This window comes from Aotus nancymaae, unplaced genomic scaffold (assembly GCF_030222135.1).
Source record: "Aotus nancymaae isolate 86718 unplaced genomic scaffold, 86718_ANA_hifiasm-v0.15.2.pri h1tg000011l, whole genome shotgun sequence".
Taxonomy (NCBI): domain Eukaryota; kingdom Metazoa; phylum Chordata; class Mammalia; order Primates; family Aotidae; genus Aotus; species Aotus nancymaae.
This window is the reverse complement of record NW_026988422.1, coordinates 87154564-87174822: the sequence shown is the minus strand read 5'-3', so window position 1 is coordinate 87174822 and position 20259 is coordinate 87154564. Positions and strand designations below refer to the sequence as shown.

At 41.7% G+C, this 20259-nt stretch overlaps 1 protein-coding gene across 1 annotated transcript in view; it reads right to left on the bottom strand.

Moving 5' to 3' along the window:
- TDRD9 (tudor domain containing 9) overlaps positions 1-20259 on the bottom strand; it is a 139357-nt gene that overhangs the window by 98853 nt on the left and 20245 nt on the right. The window contains exons 3-6 of the mRNA XM_064374513.1: positions 14150-14247; positions 11536-11757; positions 9992-10114; positions 269-349 (exon numbers count right to left, since the gene is read on the bottom strand). Of these exons, the coding sequence (XP_064230583.1) occupies positions 269-349; positions 9992-10114; positions 11536-11757; positions 14150-14247 (524 nt within the window). The remainder of the gene's footprint in view (positions 1-268; positions 350-9991; positions 10115-11535; positions 11758-14149; positions 14248-20259) is intronic.

Below are 20259 nucleotides of genomic sequence, written 5' to 3'. Positions count from 1 at the left end.
ATAGAGCATAACTATTTACATGGCACTGACATTATATTCAATATTGCAGGTAAGCTAGAGGTGACAGAGCATATGGGAAGATGTGCATAGGTTATATGCAAATACTTTTCTATGCCATTTCATTTAAGGCACTTCAGGATCCTGAGATTTTGGTATTGGTCAGGGGTCCCAGAATCCCCTACAGATACCAAGGGACTACAGAGAGAAACAAAACTAAACAATAGATCTTAGCCCTAAATGCATCTGTTACTCACGAAATCAAACGTACCTTCACAAAACGTGAATTTGTTCTTAAGAGTTTGCGGACTACCAATAGCAGGAAATCCATTTCTTCGGTTCGTTCGTGTACCTACAAAACAAAAAAGGAGGTAACCCCCACATGGTATCAGGCAACACACATTTCACTGCTAACAGAAAGGCACCGCTAGGGGCCTGAGGACTAAACCAGTTCTCTCTGCTAAATGCAGTTCCTCAGGGGGCTGGAAAAGCTGCTATCACTCCTAGTTAAGAGAGAGCAAGAGCATCGGCCAACAGACCACAGACCACCCACACAGTCATGGTCCCCAGTGTTTCTCCTTAGGGCCCCCTGGGAGAGGGAAGGGTAATATTTGGCACCCTCATCTTTGCTCATTTACCACCAACCATGCCCCAGGTCACTGTGACAACCAGAAACCTCTCCACCCATGTCAAGCACAGAGAACCACTAGGCCAGCCTCCCATGGCCCCTGCCACAGCCCCTGTCAGGCCTTCAGGTACCCTGTCATCTGAGCAAGCAAACACAAAGACGAAGATGTGCCAGTGTAACACTGACCAGGAGCCACTTGAACCCTACAGGACACATTCCATGATGTGCATAACTGCAGTTCACAAGGGTACGCAAGGGCTGGTCCTGGAAAAGCTGGGTCAGTCACAAACAGGTAAACCAGAGCAAGGTTGGAACCTGAGGTAAGTTGCACTGACATTTGAGGACAGCAGTCAGAGAAGCAGCACCTCAGACAGACCTTGCAGCCCACCTCAGATGGAGACCTCACAGTCAGAATCACCCCAGGAACCCACAGCCCCCACTCCAGAACCAGCTAGCACCCAAGGGCTAGGTGGCCTGCTGCCATTTTTCTGAAGAAGCCAGTTACTCTACAACTTAGGAAACGTCAATGTACAAGGGTACAGTAAGATTCTATTCTGAGGACAGGAGGATCCAAGATGGCTGAATAGGAACAGCTCTGGAGTGCAGTTCCCAGTGAGAACAACGCAGAGGATGAGTGATCACCGATTTCCAAATGAGTTATTACTGCCCACAGACCAGGAGATTCCCGGGCTGAAAAGCACCACAAGTTTCCAGCATGGCTGTTTCAACTGCTGGTTTCCACACAAAAAAATCAGACAAATCTGGGCAGCCATTTCAACTGGTACCTGGAACACCTGGGAGACAGAGCCACGCATTTAACTGAAAAAAAGGGGGCTGAAACAGGGAGCCAGGTGATCTGGTTCAGCAGGTCCCACCCCCACAAAGACCAGCAATCTGAAGCACTCTGGATTGAGAGTTTTGCAGCAGGTGCAGCTGGATCTGGGACAGTCCAGTTCTTTGCGGGGAAGGGCATCCGCCATTACCGAGGCAGTCCACCACTACCGAGGCAGTCTGCCACTACTGAGGCAGTCTGCCATTACCAAGCCAGTCCGCCACTACCGAGGCAGTCCGCCATTACCAAGGGAGATGCTATTACCAAGGCAGTTCTAACTATACCTCTATAAACATAACCACAAAGAAGTTCACACAGCAGCTGGGCAGAGCCCACAGCAGCTCAGCAATGCCTCTGCTGGCAGACTGAGACTAGGCTACCTCCTTGCTGGGCAGGGTATCTCTGAAAAAAGGCAGCAGCACATCAAGAACTTATAAATAAAGCCCCACCTTCCTGAGACAGAGCACCTGGGAAAAAAGGCGGTTATGAGTTCCGCTGCAGCAGACTTAAACGTACCTGTCCAGCAGCTCTGAACAGAACAATGGGGCTCACAGCTCAGCACTTGAGCTCCTATAAGGGACAGACTGTCTCCTCCAGCAACTTCCCACCTCCTGTATATCCAAAGAGACACCTCATAAAGGAGAACTCAGGCTGACATCTGGAGGATATCCTTCTGGGACAAAGATAACAGAAGAAGAAACTGGCAGCAACCCTTACTGTTCTGCAGCTGCCACAGGTGATCCCCACGCAAGCAGGATCTGGATGGACCTCCAGCAGTCCCACAGCAGAGGGGCCTGACTATTAGAAGGAAAACTAAAAAACAGAAAGAAATAACATCAACATCAACAAAAAGGACATCCACTCAGAGACCCCATCCAAAAGTCACCAACCACAACCACAACAGGTAAATAAATCCACAAAGATGGGAAGAAACCAGCACAAAAAGGATGAAAACACCCAAAACCAAAACACCTCTCCTCCTCTAAGGGATCACAACTCCTCACCAGCAAGGGAACAAAGCTAGATGGAGAATGAATCTGATGAATTGACAGGAACAGGCTTCAGAAGGTGGGTAATAAACTCTGAGCTCAAAGAACATGTTCTAACCCAATGCAAAGAAACTAAGAACTTTGAAAAAAGATTTGATGAAATGCTGATGAGAATAAACAGCTTAGAGAGGAATATAAATGACTTAATGGAGCTGAAAAACACAACACGAGAACGTCATGAAGCATACACGAGTTTCAATAGCCAAACCAACCAAGCAGAAGAAAGGATATCAGAGATTGAAGATCAACTCAATGTAATAAAATAAGAAGGAAAAAAGAGTGAAAAGAAATGAACAAAGTCTCCAAGAAATATGGGATTATGTGAAAAGACCTAATCTACGTTTGATAGGTGTACCTGAATGTGACAGAGAGAATGAATCCAAGCTGGAAAACACTCTCAGGATATTATCCAGGAGAACTTCCCCAAACTAGCAAGGCAGGCCAATATTCAAGTCCAGGAAATACAGAGACCACCACAAAGATATTCCTCAAGAAGAGCAACCCCAAGGCACATAATCGTCAGATTCACCAGGGTTGAAATGAAGGAAAAAATGCAAAGAGCAGCCAGAGAGAAAGGTCGGGTTACCCACAAAAGGAAGCACATCAGACTCACAGCAGATCTCTCGGCAGAAACCCTACAATCCAGAAGAGAGTGGGGGCCAATATGCAACATCCTTAAAGAAAAGAACTTTCAACCTAGAATTTCATATCCAGCCAAACTAAGCTTCATAAGCAAAGGAGAAATAAAATCCTTTATGAACAAGCAATTGCTCAGAGATTTCATCACCATCAGGCCTGCTTTACAAGAGCTCCTGAAAGAAGCACTAAACATAGAAAGGAACAAGTACTGGCCACTCCAAAAACGTACCAAATGGTAAAGAGCATCAGCACAATGAAGAAACCGCGTCAACTAATGGGCAAAACAACCATCTAGCATCAAAATGGCAGGACTAAATTCACACATAACAATATTAACCTTAAATGTAAATGGGCTAAATGCCCCAATCGAAAGACACAGACTGGCAAATTGGATAAAAAGTCAAAACCCATCAGTGTGCTGTATCCAGGAAACCCATCTCATGTGCAAGGACACACGTAGGCTCAAAATAAAGGGATGGAGGAAGATCTACCAAGCAAATGGAGAGCAAAAAAAAGCAGGAGTTGCAATCCTAGTCTCTGATAAAATAGACTTTAAACCAACAAAGATCAAAAGAGACAAAGAAGGGCATTATATAACAGTAAAAGGATCAATGCAACAAGAAGAGTTAACGATCCTAAATAAATATGGACCCAATATAGGAGCACCCAAATACATAAAGCAAGTTCTTAATGACCTACAAAGGGACTTAGACTCCCACACAATAATAGTGGGAGACTTTTAACACTCCACTGTCAATATTAGACAGATCAACGAGACAGAAAATTAACAAGGATATCCAGGACTTGAACTCAGATCTAAACAAAGCAAACCTAATAGACATCTACAGAGCTCCCAACCCAAATTCACAGAAGACACATTCTTAACAGCACCACGTCACACCTACTCTAAAATTGACCACATAATTTGAAGTAAATCACTCCTCAGCAATGCAAAAGAACGGAAGTCACAGCAAACAGTCTCTCAGACCACAGTGCAATCAAATTAGAACTCAGGATTAAGAATCTAACTCAGAACCTCACAACTTCATGGTAACTGAACAACTGGCTCTTGAATGTTGACCGGATAAACAATGAAATGAAGGCAGAAATAAAGATGTTCTTCAAAACCAACAAGAATGAAGACACAACGCACCAGAATCTCTGGGACACATTTAAAGCAGTGTCTAGAGGGAAATTTATAGCAATAAATGCCTACATGAGAAGCAAGGAAAGCTCTAAAATCAATACCCTATCATAAAAATTGAAAGAGCTAGAGAAGCAAGATCAAAAAAACTCGAAAGATAGCAGAAGACAAGAAATAACTAAGATCAGAGCAGAACTGAAGGAGATAGACACAAAAACGAAACCCTTCAAAAAATTAATAAATCCAGGAGCTGGTTTTTTGAAAAGATCAACAAAATAGACAGACTGCTAGCCAGATTAATAAAAAAGAAAATAGAGAATAATCAAATAGATGCAATAAAAAACAATAAAGGGGATATCACCATAGATTCCACAGAAATACAAAATACCATCAGAGATTACTACAAACAACTCTATGCACATAAACCAGTAAACCTGGAAGAAATGGATAAATTCCTGGACACTTGCACCATCCCAAGCCTAAACAAGGAAGAAGTTGAAACCCTGAATAGACGAATACCAAGGGCTGAAGTTGAGGGAGCAATTAATAGCCTACCAACCAAAAAAAACCCAGGTCCAGATGGGTTCACAGCCAAATTCTACCAGATATACAAAGAGGAGCTGGTACCACTCCTTCTGAAACTATTCCAAAAAATCTAAAAAGAGGGAATCCTTCCCAAATCATTTTATGAGACCAACATCATCCTGATATCAAAACCTGGCAGAGACTCAACAAAAAAAGAAAACTTCAGGCCAATATCCATGATGAACATTGATGCAAAAATCTTAAATAAAATACTGGCAAATTGATTGCAAAAGCACATCAAAAAGCTTATCCATCATGATCAAGGAGGCTTCATCCCAGGGATGCAAGGCTGGTTCAACATACGCAAGTCTATAAATGTAATCCACCACATAAACAGAACCAAAGACAAAAACCACATGATTATCTCAATAGATGCAGAGACGGCCTTTGACAAAATTCAACAGCCTTTATGCTAAAATCTCTCAATAAACTAGGTATCAATGGAACGTATCTCAAAATAATAAAAGCTATCTATGACAAGCCCACAGCCAATATCATATGGAATGGGCAAAAACTGGAAGCATTCCCTTTGAAATCTGGCACTAGACAAGGATGCCCTCTCTCACCACTCCTATTCAACATAGTATTGGAAGTTCAAGCCATAGCAATCAGGCAAGAAAAAGAAATAATGGGCATTCCATTAGGAAAAGAGGAAGTCAAATTGCATCTACCTGCAGATGACATGATTGTACATTTAGAAGATCCCATGTCTCAGCCCAAAATCTCCTGAAACTGATAAGCAACTTCAGCAAAGTCTCAGGATACAAAATCAATGTGCAAAAATCACAAGCATTCCTATACACCAGTAACATAGAGTCAAATCAAGAATGAACTGCCATTCACAATTGCCTCAAAGAGAATAAAATACCAAGGAATACAACTCACAAAGGATGTAAAGGACCTCTTCAAGGAGAACTACAAAGAGAGGACACAAACAGATGGAAAAACATTCCATGCTCATGGTCAGGAAGAATCAATATCGTGAAAATGGCAATACTGCCCAAAGTAATTTATAGATTCAACACTATCCCCATCAAGCTACCTATGACCCTCTTTACAGAACTGGAAAAAAACCACCTTAAACTTCATATGGAACCAAAAGAGAGCCCACATAGCCAAGACAATCCTTAGCAAAAAGAACAAAGCTGAAGGCATCATGCTACCTGACTTCAAACTATACTACAAGGCTACAGTAATCAAAACAGCATGGTACTGGCACCAAAACAGAGATAAAGATCAATGGAACAGAACAGAGGCCTCTGAGGCAACGCCACACATCTACATCTACAACCATCTGATCTTTGACAACCTGACAAAGACAAGCAATGGGGAAAGGATTCCCTGTGTAATAAATGGTGACAGGAAAACTGGCTAGCCATATGCAGAAAGCAGAAACTGGACCCCTTCCTGACACCTTGCACTTAGATTAACTCCAGATGGATTAAAGACTTAAACATAAGACCTAACACCATAAAAACCTTAGAAGAAAACCTAGGTAAAACTATTCAGGACATAGGCATAGGCAAGGACTTCATGACTAAAACACCAAAAGCATTGGCAACAAAGCCAAAATAGACAAATGGGATCTAATTAAACTCCAGAGCTTCTGCACAGCAAAAGAAACAATCATTAGAGTTAACCGGCAACCAACAGAAGGAGAAAAAATTTTCGCAATCTACCATCTGACAAAGGGCTAATATCCAGAATCTACAAAAAACTAAAACAGATTTACAAGAAAAAAACAAACCCATTCAAAAGTGGTCAAAGGACATGAACAGACACTTTTCAAAAGAAGACATTTATGAAGCCAAAAAACATGAAAAAATGCTCATCATCACTGGTCATTAGAGAAATGCAAATCAAAACCACATTGAGATACCACCTCACACCAGTTAGAATGGTGATCATTAAAAAATCTGGAGACAATAGATGCTGGAGAGGATGTGAAGAAATAGGAACACTTTTACACTGTTGGTGGGAGTGTTAATTAGTTCAACCATTGTGGAAGATAGTATGGCGATTCCTCAAGGACCTAGAAAAAGAAATTTCATTTGACCCAGCAATCCCATTACTGGGTATATATCCAAAGGATTATAAATGGTTCTATTATAAAGACACATGCACACATATGTTCACTGCAGTACTGTTTACAATAGCAAAGATGTGGAATCAACTCAAATGCCCATCGATGATAGACTGGACAGGGAAAATGTGGCACATATACACCATGGAATACTATGCAGCCAAAAAAACAATGAATTCATGTCCTTTGTAGGGACATGGATGAATCTGGAAACCATCATTCCCAGCAAACTGAAAATCAAACACTACATGTTCTCACTCATAGGCAGGTGTTGAACAATGAGAACACATGGACACAGGAAGAGGAGCATCACACACTGGGGTCTGTTTGGGGGGAATAATGGAGGGACAGTGGGGGGTAGGGAGGTTGGGAGGGATAACATGGGGAGAAATGCCAGATAAAGGTAATGGGGAAATGGAGGCAGCAAACCACATTGCCATGTATGTACCTATGCAACAATCCTGCATGATCTGCACACATACCCCAGAACCTAAAGTGCAAAAAAAAAAAAAAAAATATATATATATATATATATATATATATATATATATATAAAAGTGGAGAGATAACTACTGTTTCAAAGAGGGAGTTCTCCACTCCTCAGTATACGAGGCCTGAGGATTTATTCTGTAAGTAATTCTATTCCAGGCCCTACTATCTTCTGAACTTCCCACTGAAAGAGATGTCTAGAGAAGCAGAGAAAGAAAAAATCAGTAGTTGCAAGGGGTTTAACATCATCATAAATCTCATGCTGTCACCTGACTTCAGAACACTTCGTCTGCACAAACATCCTCTCTTTTACTTGAGAAAAAAAAAAATCAAGGCTATTATCAGTGAACAGCCCTGAAAGGGAGCTGTCCTCAGCTTGTAGCAGCCTCTCCTGAGTTCACAGGCCCTCTACCCCACGGGATGCTGGCTCCAGGATCCCTGCACCAGCCTTTCTCTGTAACACATAAACATGTACACATCAGCAGATGTGTCTCCCCAGTACCCATCTTATAACCTCAGCCCCTTAGGAGGCACCTTCTCCATAGCAGTACTCAAAAAAATGTTTATTGAATGAATGATTTGCCTAAAGCCAGTTTATTCTTAAGAGCTGAGAATTTAAACACATTATTCCATTCTAAACTGGCTGGCCATCTTCAACTTTTGTTCTTACATTTATTTTGAAATTCAAATAATCCCATATAATGCAAATGATACTACATGTAAACCTAAAACTTTGGGTAGCTGAATCCAATTCATTCATTTATAAAGCAAATAATCATCGGAGCATGTACTAGGTGCTGACACTGCACTCAACAGTGGCAGAGCAGAAAGCTGTCGTAATGGCGCGATGGTCTTCTGTTGGTTACCACTCCATGGTAGGGCAAGCTCTTGCAGAGAGGAGCTAACTTTTGCTGAGCTATTATGGCAGAGCTTGAGAAAAGGATATAGTCAATAACACAGTATTGATGGATTTATCTGTGTCATTCAAGTATGAGTGTGCAAAGAAGGCCACGTAGACAGAGAAATTGTCAGATACACAGAAAAGAAATACAGGCACTAGCAACACAGGCTCTAAACTACCCAGGGATGAACCCAACAACATCACTGGTTACTTGTGGCCTGAGCACTGAACTTCCTTAAACTTTAGTTTCCTCTTACGTAAAATAGGCTCAATTATACTAAAAAGCCCAATGAATAACTATTATAGCCTCCATAATGCCAACTTTTGGCAAATTATCTATTAAATCTCAATTTGATCTCACCTGTTATAAAGATATTCAAAACTGCCATAAGTCGTAAAGAAAAATTCTGAAGCATATTATACATCACTCTACTTTGTAAGAAACAGTACATCGTTTTCATCTTCTCCTACTCTCCCACCAAATGGCCTACAATAATTTAAAACCAAGTGCCTGTACATAAGATCACAAACGCACTGACTCAGTTTTACCTGGAGCACATATTGTATTATTAGTTACCACACACATCAAAATAGAGTGGGAAGACACTATTCTAAACAGTTGCCCAGCCTGGGTGCAGTGGCTCACACCTGTAATCTCAGCACTTTGGGAGGCCAAGGTGGGTGGATCACAAGGTCAGGAGTTCAAGTCCAGCCTGGTTAATATGGTTAAACCCCATCTCTACTAAAAATACAAAAATTAGCCGGGCATGGTGGCGGGCGCCTGTAGTCCTAGCTACTTGGGAGTCTGAAGCAGGAGAATCACTTGAACCCAAGAAGCAGAGGGGTTCAAGTGAGTTGAGATCACACCACTGCACTCCAGCCTGGGCTACAAAGTGAGACTCCATCTCAAAAAGAAAAAAAAAAAGAAAAGAAAAAAAAACAGTTGCCCAAATGGGTTTGTCTTTCTGGTGGTGGTGGTGGTTTTGAGACAGAGTCAGTGTGGCACAATCTCAGCTCGCTACAACCTCCACTTTCCAGATTCAAGTTATTCTCCCACCTCAGCCTCCCAGGTAGCTGGGACTACAGGCATGTGCCACCACATCCAGCTAATCCGTTTTTTGTACTTTCAGTAGAGATGGGGTTTTACCATGTTGGCCAGGCTGGTCTCAAACTCCTGATCTCAAGTGATCCACCCACCTTGGCCTCCCAGAGTACTGGGATTACAGGCATGAGCCAGTTGCTCAAATGGTTTGATTTCAGACTGTATTAAACATCTACCCTCGTCTCACAACCTCTCACAAATCCTATTTATTTGTTAATGCCTCTAATTCCTCTAGAAATAAGTCAAGCTTCTCAGACAGAATTACTGATAAGGTTTAAAACACAGGAGCTTGAGGAAGAACCATATCCAAACCTCCTGGTAAAGCAGTTCAAACACAACATTCCCCAGGAAAACACTCATGTTTAAAATATAAACAAAATCAAAAAAAATTCCATCCTTACTGAGAAAAGTCTAGAAAGTAAAGGGGAAGGAAAAAATTTAAAAAGCTGAGACAAGCACAAAGACGGGGTTCACAATACTTTATGAGAGATTTTTTTAAAGAGAGGTAAATAGGACCTTTACAAGTAGATGACATTACTTACTTCATCAATGATTATATGTGTGAATTCCATCAAACTCTTGGCGCTGACTATTTTCTGAAGCAGGACTCCAGTTGTCACATAAATCAGCCTGGTGTCCTCTGTTGCTATTTTCTCTAGCCCTACCTAAAATTGGAGAAGGAAAAAAAGGAAAAAAAGCTATGTCCATTTTATTAATAAAGGTAAGAGAATAAAAAGTTATGGAATTTCAGAAGATACACAGGCTCCAAATTAAAAGTGATATCCTCAAGTCAATTATTTTCTTCTTTTTTGGGGGGGCAGGAGTTGACTTATCTAATCAAACTGCCTATAACATTTTTATGTTAAAACAATTGTGCATCAAGATATCTTCTAGATTACAAAGATATAATTAAAAATATAAAATTATAAAAGCCATAAGCATGAGAATTCTGCTTTCCTATTCAACTGGAAAAAAATTAAAATTTATTTTCAAGAATTTTTTTTTTTTGAGAGAGTCTCACTTTGTCACCTAAATTGCAGTGCAGTGGCTTAATCTCAGCTCACTGCAATCTCTGCCTCCCAGGTTCAAGCAATTCTCATACCTCAGTCTCCCAAGTAGCTGGAATCACAGATGTCTACCATCACACCTGGCTAACTTTTGTATTTTTAGTAGAGACAGGGTTTCACCATCTTGGCCAGGCTGGTCTTGAACCCCTGACCTCATGATCCACCCACCCCAGCCTCCCAAAGTGCTGGGATTACAGGCATGAGCTACCATGCCTGGCCTTATTTTCAAGAAATTCTGTCTCACTGTTTTTTACAATTATGCCACAGTTCTCTTCTTTTTTTTTTTTTTTTTTTTTTTTTTTTTGAGACGGAGTTTCGCTCTTGATACCCAGGCTGGAGCGCAATGGCGCGATCTCGGCTCACCGCAATCTCCGCCTCCTGGGTTCAGGCAATTCTCCTGCCTCAGCCTCCTGAGTAGCTGGGATTACAGGCACGCGCCACCGTGCCCAGCTAATTTTTTGTATTAGTAGAGACGGGGTTTCACCATGTTGACCAGGATGGTCTCGATCTCTTGACCTCGTGATCCACCCGCCTCGGCCTCCCAAAGTGCTGGGATTACAGGCTTGAGCCACCGCGCCCGGCCAACAGTTCTCTTCTATAAGCAATTGGTTTCTTTTTTTTTTTTTTTGGAAATGGAGTCTCACTCTGTCACCCAGGCTGGAGTGCAGTGACACGATCTCAACTCACTGCAACCTCCGCCCCCAGGTTCAAATGATTCTCCTGCCTCAGCCTCCCAAGTGGCTGGAACTAAGGCATGTGCCACCACGCCCAGCTAATTTTTGTATCTTTAGTAGAGATGGAGTTTCACCATGTTGGCCAGGCTGGTCTCAAACTTCCAACCTCAGGTGATCCACCCTTTTGGCCTCCCACAGTACTGGGATTACAGGCGTGAGTCACTGCTAATTTCCAACAGAAAATGGTCACATACTATCAACTTACATGGAAAAAATTTAACAAAATTAAGGAATAGAGAGATGGCTGGCTCTCTTAGTCCCTCCCTCCCTCCCTCCCAGTCTCACCTGGTAGCCCACCACACCCCCCAGGGTCCAGGAACGCTCTTTACTGATCCACCTGGCGATGCTGCTTGCCCCAATCTTCCGGGGCTGGGTAACCACAATGCTGCAGTAGGCGGAGCGCTGAACATAGTGGTCCAAGATATACTGCGGGAGCTGAGTGCTTTTACCGCTCCCCGTAGCCCCATGTACAATCACCACAGAATTACTTTCTATCAAAGACAAAACCTAGAAATTTAAAAAATTCTTTCAAAATCAGCACAAAATTAACAGCAATGTTACGTATCACCTATGTTAGTAAGTCTTTCAGGATTTATTTTTCTTTTATCCTATTTATTTGTTTATTGAGACAGAGTCTCACTCTGTTGCCTAGGCTGGAATGCAGCGGTGCAATCTCAGCTCACTGCAACCTCCATCTCCTGAGTTCAAGCAATTCTCATGCCACAGCCCCTTGGGACTACAGGCATGCATCACCACACCTGGCTAACTTTTGTATTTTCGGTAGAGACAGGTTTCACCATGTTGGCCTGGCTAGTCTCGAACTCCTAACTTCAAGTGATGCACCCACCTCGGCCTCCCAAATTGCTGGGATTACAGATGTAAGCCATTGCACTGGGCCTTAAAGTTATTAATTAACCACTCTAAACACAACACAAGAGAGCAAGAAGGCAACAAATGGTTGCCAGACTTAAATGCAACTCTACCACCTATTTAACAGTGATTAGTGGCCGGGCGCAATGGCTCACACCTATAATCCCAGCACTTTGGGAGGCCAAGGAGGGAGGATCACAAGGTCAAGAGATCAAGACCATCCTGGCCAACATGGTGAAACCCAGTCTCTACTAAAACTACAAAAATTAGCTGGGCGTGCTGGGAGTTACTCAGGAGACTGAGGCAGGAGAATTGGAAAGTGGAGGTTGCAGTGATCCAAGATCGCGCCATTGCACTCCAGCCTGGTGACAGAGCGAGACTCCGCCTCAAAACAAATAAACAAAAACAGTAATTAGTGATAGCTATGGAAAAACCAGACAAGGTTAACTCCAGCTTCCTGGGTCTCAATTGCTTCTGTAAAAATGAAAATGTAAAATTGGATTTCTATGGCTCTTATGAAGTTTCTATTATTTTAACATTTTGTAATGAATCTGCATGTAATTCTACTGAACATGAAAAAAGAGCTGTTACTACATCAAGTGGTTTTAAAACGTCATCTTGGCCAGGCACAGTGGCTCACGCCTCTAATCCCCAGCACTTTGGGAGGCTGAGGTGGGCGGATCATCTGAGGTCGGGAGTTCGAGACCAGCCTGACCAACATGGAGAAACTCTGTCTCTACTAAAAACACAAAATTAGCTGGGCATGGTGGCGCATTCCTATAATTCCAGTTACTCAGGAGGCTGAGGCAGGAGAATCGCTTGAACCTGGGAGGCAGAGGTTGTGGTGAGCCAAGATCGCACCATTGCACTCCAGCCTGGGCAACAGGAGTGAAAACTCCATCTCAAAAAGAATGTCATCTTAAATTCTTCAGACATATTTGTATTTATTAAATATCTGTTTATTTTAAGGCTCTAGCTCTGTCACCCAGGCTGGAGAGCAGTGGAACAATCATGGCTCACTGCTCTTAAGTTCAAGCCATCCTGCCACTTCAGCATCCCAAGCCAGGACCACAAGCACGTGCCATCATATTCTGCTAATTTTTAGGGGGTATTTTTTTGTAGAGATGAGGTCTTGCTATGTTGCCCAGGCTGGTCTGGAACTCCTGGCCTCAAGTGATCCTCCTGCCTCCAGACACATTTTAAAACAAATAACTTTCGCTTTTCCACTTACAGATTTTATGCAGCATTTTTAAAACTCCACTCAAATTCCTCCTCCAGGACTCCCCCACCTCCACTCTACACTTATTTAAGCTCTTACCCTTCTAACAATTGATACAGTCAGAGAATACAAATTAATTTGAAAACTGGCCTCTAATTTTCAGTTGCATGATTTACTCTAAAGCAAAGTAAAAATTAAATTTGAAACGTTTCTAGTTTCATCTATAACTGCTTTTTCCACAAGTATAGTTAATTAAGGTTTCAATACATTTGCTTTTAACCATGCTTAACAACATGCAAGTAATTAGGAACTCAATCATTGTACTGCTACATCTGCCTGGCATTGTTAAGATAACGGTATGTCAGTGATTGATCACATTAATCGACAGGTAGAGAAAGGGACAACACTGTAAAGAAAACTCAATGGAAATACTAGGGTATGTCATTTCCTTCATAAAAACATTTAGCAGTGAGTTTCTTTAAACAAGAAGCTCTCCTGGGGAAGACAAAGTGTTTAATTACAGATATTTTGAGGAAGGAAAGACTAGATAAAGTAAATGTTAGGAGATGTACTCAGGTGAAGACAAAATAAATTAAAGCACAGATCAAAAGAAAAACCATCGATATGGTTACTACACAAAATCATCTCCAGGTAGCCCTGACCACACCCTCCTCTTACCTACCACAGAGCCTTGGATATCACAGAAGTGTTCACCTGGCAACTGGTAACTTTCAAATTAGAAACCAAAGGTATTGGGCCTCAGACATGTATTCAAAGAGCAAAATTATAGTATAACAAAAACAATTTTACCTCTTCCTTACATCGATTTATAGGCAAATCAGGATATTTGTAAGTTGTCCCTGGGATACATGTCACATTGCTTAATTTAGCCAAAGATGACCTTGGACCTAGATTAAGACAAAACAAACAAATATAATACTATTTCTTATCTGGAAAAAGATAAATAACTCTACGTTCTATCTAAACTATACATACGGCATACACACACACACACACACACACACACACACACACACACACACGGACTCAAATACAAAAATACATTTTCTATAAGCTAAAACTGCCATCAGGGAAATAGCAAAGACATGGAACAATCAATACCCATAATAGTGGATTGGATAAAGAAAACATGGTACATATACACCATGGAATACTATGCAGCCATAAAAGAGAATGAAATCATGTCCTTTGCAGCAAGCAACATGGATGCAGCTGGAGGCCATCATCCTAAGCGAATTAACACAGAAACAGAAAACCAAATATCACATGTTCTCACAACTGGGAGCTAAACTTGGGTACACACAAACATAAAGATGGGAACAACAGACACTATGAACTCCAAGAGGAACAGGGAGAGAGGGGCAAGGGCTGAAAAACTTCCTATTGGGTACTATGTTCACTATATAGGTGATGGAATCGATAGAAGCCCAAACCTCACCATCACCCAATATATCCCTATAACAAACCTCTACATGTACTCCCCGAAGCTAAAATAAAAATTTTAATTTCTTAAGAAACTTCTTTAGTAGCTCACTATTAATCTTGCATAAAAGCCAACTGAGAACATTCCTATCCCTCTATCAGTCACCAACACAGCAAGCTCAGCGCTACCTTCTAAGACAACAGGCCTGTAAAACATGCACTCATCACTGATTCAATGGTACCAAAACAGTTAGAGAAAACTTTTCCTTGAAATTTCAACAGAATGCACCAACTTAAGTGTGCATTCCCTGCTACTAAAATAAATCAGTGGTAGCAATAAATCAATCAAACAATGTATGAAATACAGGTATCAGGAAAAGGGGCAGCTTGCCTCTGCTCAGGCTGCATGATGCACTTCTCTACCCTCTTGTAAACCTATGCCCTGCTCTCTTCTGCACTGCAAGTTCTAGACCTCTGGTCACCACTTGACAAACTGACAAATCAAAACTCACGAAGACAAACTTTTGCTGGAAAATAAGTTTTACTTCCAAAATAAACTCTTGGCCAAATTTAGCACCACATTCATTCCCCAACCCCCCACCCCCACCCCACGACTCACTTTCCTTCCTTCCAGCCCCTTGTTTCTGTCCCAGCATCTCCTGCTCTGTCACCCTCGGCCTTTCCTAATAAAACACACAACCAAACTTCTCTCTTGATTTCCTACATCTTTTCCCTACATAGATTCCCACTTTCATCATTGGTCTAGTAATAGCTTTTTAAAATGATGCTATTTTTCCATATTTGAATGAAAGTATGTGGTCCCAGTTCTCAGTTATATAAACAGAGGAGCCAGATCTGTCATACTCTCTCAAAGCAAAAATAGCTTCTTTGCGAGTAGCAGTGTTCTTCCTGAGACATTAATGGCTCCTAACTCTGGAAAGCTAAGTCTTGCCTAGATGGCTTTTTAATCTTCTAATCAACCTCACTAGTGATTGCCAAGTTCACTAAAACAGGGATTTTCTTTCCATTATCACATCTCACTTTCCTTCCATTACTTTTCTCAGTGCTATGGCAATTACTGATGCCTTCTTGTTTTCCAGTTAGTATACCTAAGCCTTCTTCAACATAATGAACGAAAGGGAAGAGAATCCTCATGACTCTTGTGAATTAGAACTGAGAGGGAGAAGCCCCCAAGTCCAGACACAGCAGGCTGACAGAAGGAGAAGTATTATAGTTAGGGACACGGTGGGAGTGAGAAGCTGAGGAAGAGCTATTCAAAGGGGAAAGAAGGTGACAAAGATTCGTTTAGAAAGACGAAAAAGGCAGCAGCCACATTCATTTTGCTAAAAGACTTCAAGCCCTGGCTCACATGCTGCTCAACAAGCCCTGTTACTTTGACAATATTGGCTTACATTACTTGATTATATGCACTTTGAAGGTTGCTACTTAAAAACAGAAATTTTACAAGAAAAATGCCAAAAGTCCTAACGGTACTACAGCCCCTTCTCCAAGTAATGCAAAACACAAGCTGACGTTTTTAGGTCACTGACTGCAGCAGACCCAGCATAAATCAAGTCCTGCCTCCACATATACTGCCAAAGGGCAGACAGGAAACCAAACAGCAGAAACATTCACAGCTGTATGGTTCTTGCACCTTTGCATCTGCAACAGAGTAAGAAGAAAAACGATCGTGGATAATTTAAGGCAAATCAACAAACTACAAACAACGAGGCAAAAATCCAAAAACGGCATGACAAATAGCTCAACCTTAAAACTGACTATTCTTATTTTCTTGCTATCTCTTCATCCTACAAGATTAACAATGCAATATTTTACATGAACTGGGGAAAGCTGGAAGCCATAAAAATTTCTAGTTCTCTTCACTAAGCCACTCCACAATATCATCATCAACGAAATATGAAATCTAACCAAAAAGTTCAGCACTTAGAGGTTCTAAACAGTATGTAAGGAATTTTAACTGGTAAGTATTATGTCAGCTCATATGGTGAACTTAAGACTTACCTTAAAATCCAGACACTATAAACATTACAGAAAATAAGCTTAATTACTGCATTACTGATTTAAACATTCTTTTGTATAGATAACTGTATACTACTTTCTCCAAGCATGGACTAGTATTCTGAACACAAAATTAACTTGACAGAAGAATAATGCTTCCCTTTCAGTTATCAGACATTCCACAAAGGCCATTCTCTTAAAATCAGAAGAAAAGCTAAAAGGGGTATGAAAACAGCCACTAAATATATCACCACGTTTAAAAGGAGGCAGCACTGCAGAATTTAATTACAATCTAAAGACACTATCCCAGGATAAATTCAAATTGTCATGTGAAAGCAACAGAACTCTTCAGGAGTCCGCAGCCGAGAACCAGGCTCACGCTGTTAGGAAAGATCTCATTTATCAATGCAATTAAATCTCAATTTTTTAAATGATTAATCTTTAACTATATAAAATGATTCTAATGTAACCTGTAGAAATTCACTGAATGTGTGTCTCTGGATTTCTATTTAGAAATAGCTTTTTAATACTTATAAGTGAAATAACACCTGTATCAGACCAAAATCAAAAGTGTTTTGAATCAAAGCAGTTTTTAACTGGATATAACAAAATGTTCATGTTGAAACCTGTGGCACTGGACTAGAATTAAAGGCATCAGTGTAATCTCATGGTTTTAATAAAAATAGACACAGAAATAGCTTTGTGTCTATGTGTATATATGTATATATATACATACACACACACACACCCGTAAGCTGACCTCACTTCTTCAATGCTCCAGAGGCACTTTTCCACTTCAAAACATTTAGCAGGCAAGACGGTGGCACGCCTATAGTCCCAGCTATTCAGGAAGCTGAGGTTGGAGGATCACTTGAGCCTAGGAGTTCAAGGCCTGCCTGGGCACATAGCAAGACCTCATCTCAAGGAAAAAAAAGTGGACAGCACCTCTCTGCCTCCTTTGGCCCCCTCTCCTCCTTCACCCTGTGTCCAAGGTATCACCAATTCCTGTCTGGTTTGTCCCTCAACTGGCTCTCCTCCTCAACTGCCATCCCCTGTCAAAGACACCATCGGGTCTCACCGGGACTAGGGCAATTCCTCCAATTCTCCTCAGGTCCACTCTGGCCCCCTCCAATCAATTCTCAAAAATATGACAAAAGTATTCCCTGTAAACACAAATCTAACCACATGACACCCCCTTCCTCCCTTCACAGTCATCCCAAGAAAAGCATGAAACCTTTCATAGTTTCCCACTACTCTGAGTATAACAAAATTCTTAGTTATAGCCCACAGGCCTTGTTATTGGTCTTGCCTATCTTATCCAACCTCATCCAATACAAGTGTGTTAGTTTTTTATTGCTGCTGTCATGCATTACCTCAAACCTAGTGGCTTGAAACATGCATTTATTCTCTTCCAGTTCTGGAACTAGAGGTCCAGAGACGAGGACAAGGTGTTGGCATAGCTGCTGGTTACTTCCAGAGGCTCTGTAAGAAAGAATCTATTCCCTTGTCTTAGCCTGGAGAAGCTGCCTGCATTGGCTCATGGCCTCTTCCCTGCATCACTCCAACTTACGACTTTTGTTGTCACATCTTCTACTGACTGCTCTTCCTGCTTCCCTCTAGAAAAACCCTGTGATGACACTGTGCCCCCCTGGAAAATTTTCCCAGCTCAAGATCCTTAACTTACGTCTGCAAAGACCCCTTTACCACGAAGGTGACATATTCACAGGTCCTGGGCATCAGGACATGGACTCTTTGAGAGGCTATGAGCCTCCAGTTGACCCTGCCTAGCCCTCCCACACCCACTGTCTATTCCCCAGCAGCACTGGCCCCTCTTCCAGGGCTGGGACACCAGGCTTCCTCCCAGCACAAGGCCTCTGCACACATTTCCCTCCCCACACACCCACACTGCCTAGGTAAAGTCTACTCATCCTCCAGCTCTGAGCTCAACTGTTACTTTCCTGACACCGCAGCCCAAGTCAAATCCTTGTTTTATGACCCTACAGAGCTGCCTTTCAGATAACTTATTTCCAAAAGCACTTATTTGTGTAACTGCATGATTAAATGATCATTTCTATAATGATCAGAGATGACCAGAGTTAAAACGTCTTCTTTACTTGCCACATCCTCATTGCCTCATACGGCCTCTGGAACACACCTTGATAAATGTTGCTGGCTGAGTAGCCAAAACCTCCACAAGTAGCCAAAGCCATAGCTGATGTGACTGCGCAGAGAAAAGCCCCAAATATATTATGACACCATGGATAAAGAAAGCAAAGAGCAGTTTCATATATGAACTTAGTACGAGAATAGACATTTTGAATTACAAGCATTCATTTGTAATCTAGCTAGTCCTAAAGAGTGGCAATCCACCCAGCATGCTACAGGCCCAGCACACAGGGTGCTCTGGGCTCCTGCCTGTGCCCCCAGGCAAGTATGTGAGTGTGACAAGAAGGATCACATCACACAGAGTCATCTGTAAACTAACTAATGTGCTTTCCAAACAAAAGTATCGGATAATGACTCTCTTTCCACAGTAACACATATGGCTACTTCATACCCCTAAAGCTGCGCGATACTCTTTCTCTATACAAATAAGCAAAGTCACCAATCTCTGTTTACTGGCATTTAAGAGATTCTTAAGACTTCCCATAGATAGGCCAGGCATGGTGGCTCATATCTGTAATCCCAGCACTTTGGGAGGCCAAGGCAGGCAGATCATGAGGTCAAAATATTGAAACCATCCTGGCCAACATGGTGAAACCCTGCCTCTACTAAAAATACAAAAATTAGCTGGGTATGGTGGCGCATGCCTATAGTCCCAGCTACTTGGGAGGCTGAGGCAAGAAAATCACTTGAAACCCAAGAGGCAGAGGTTACAGTTAGCTGAGATAGCACCACTGCACTCTAGCCTGGGTGACAGAGAGAGACTCCGTCTCAGGGGGGAAAGAAAAAAAAAGACTTTCCATCAGTAAGTAACAATTCAATAAACATTTTTGTAAGTACAACTTTGTACTTTATTCTTAGCATAAGCAGAGATTGAACCAGACATAAAATACACTGTGAATGCTCCCTTCTGATTATTCAGACAAAAATCTTCTTCCTGAGGTCAACTAAAGATGTTAGATGAAATACACAAACTTCTCCTTAAAAGCACCGAAGGGTTGAAGAGATAGCAAGGAGACATCAGGCCAAAGCCTGTGATAAGGCAAGAACACAGAAAGGGAGGCAAAGAACTAAAGGCTGATTTTATCTTAAGGTGACAGATCAAGAAGAAATTAACCAGAATAGAGCATAGTGACCAAAAAACTGAAAAACACAAAACTAAATGGAAGATTGGGGCATAGATGATGACTCAGAACTTTCCGGGACTAACTAAAAGATACCAATTGGTATAGTCAAGAAGCCTGTATCAATCCCAAGAATAATAAGGATTAATCCACTATTATGTATCAGCTGTA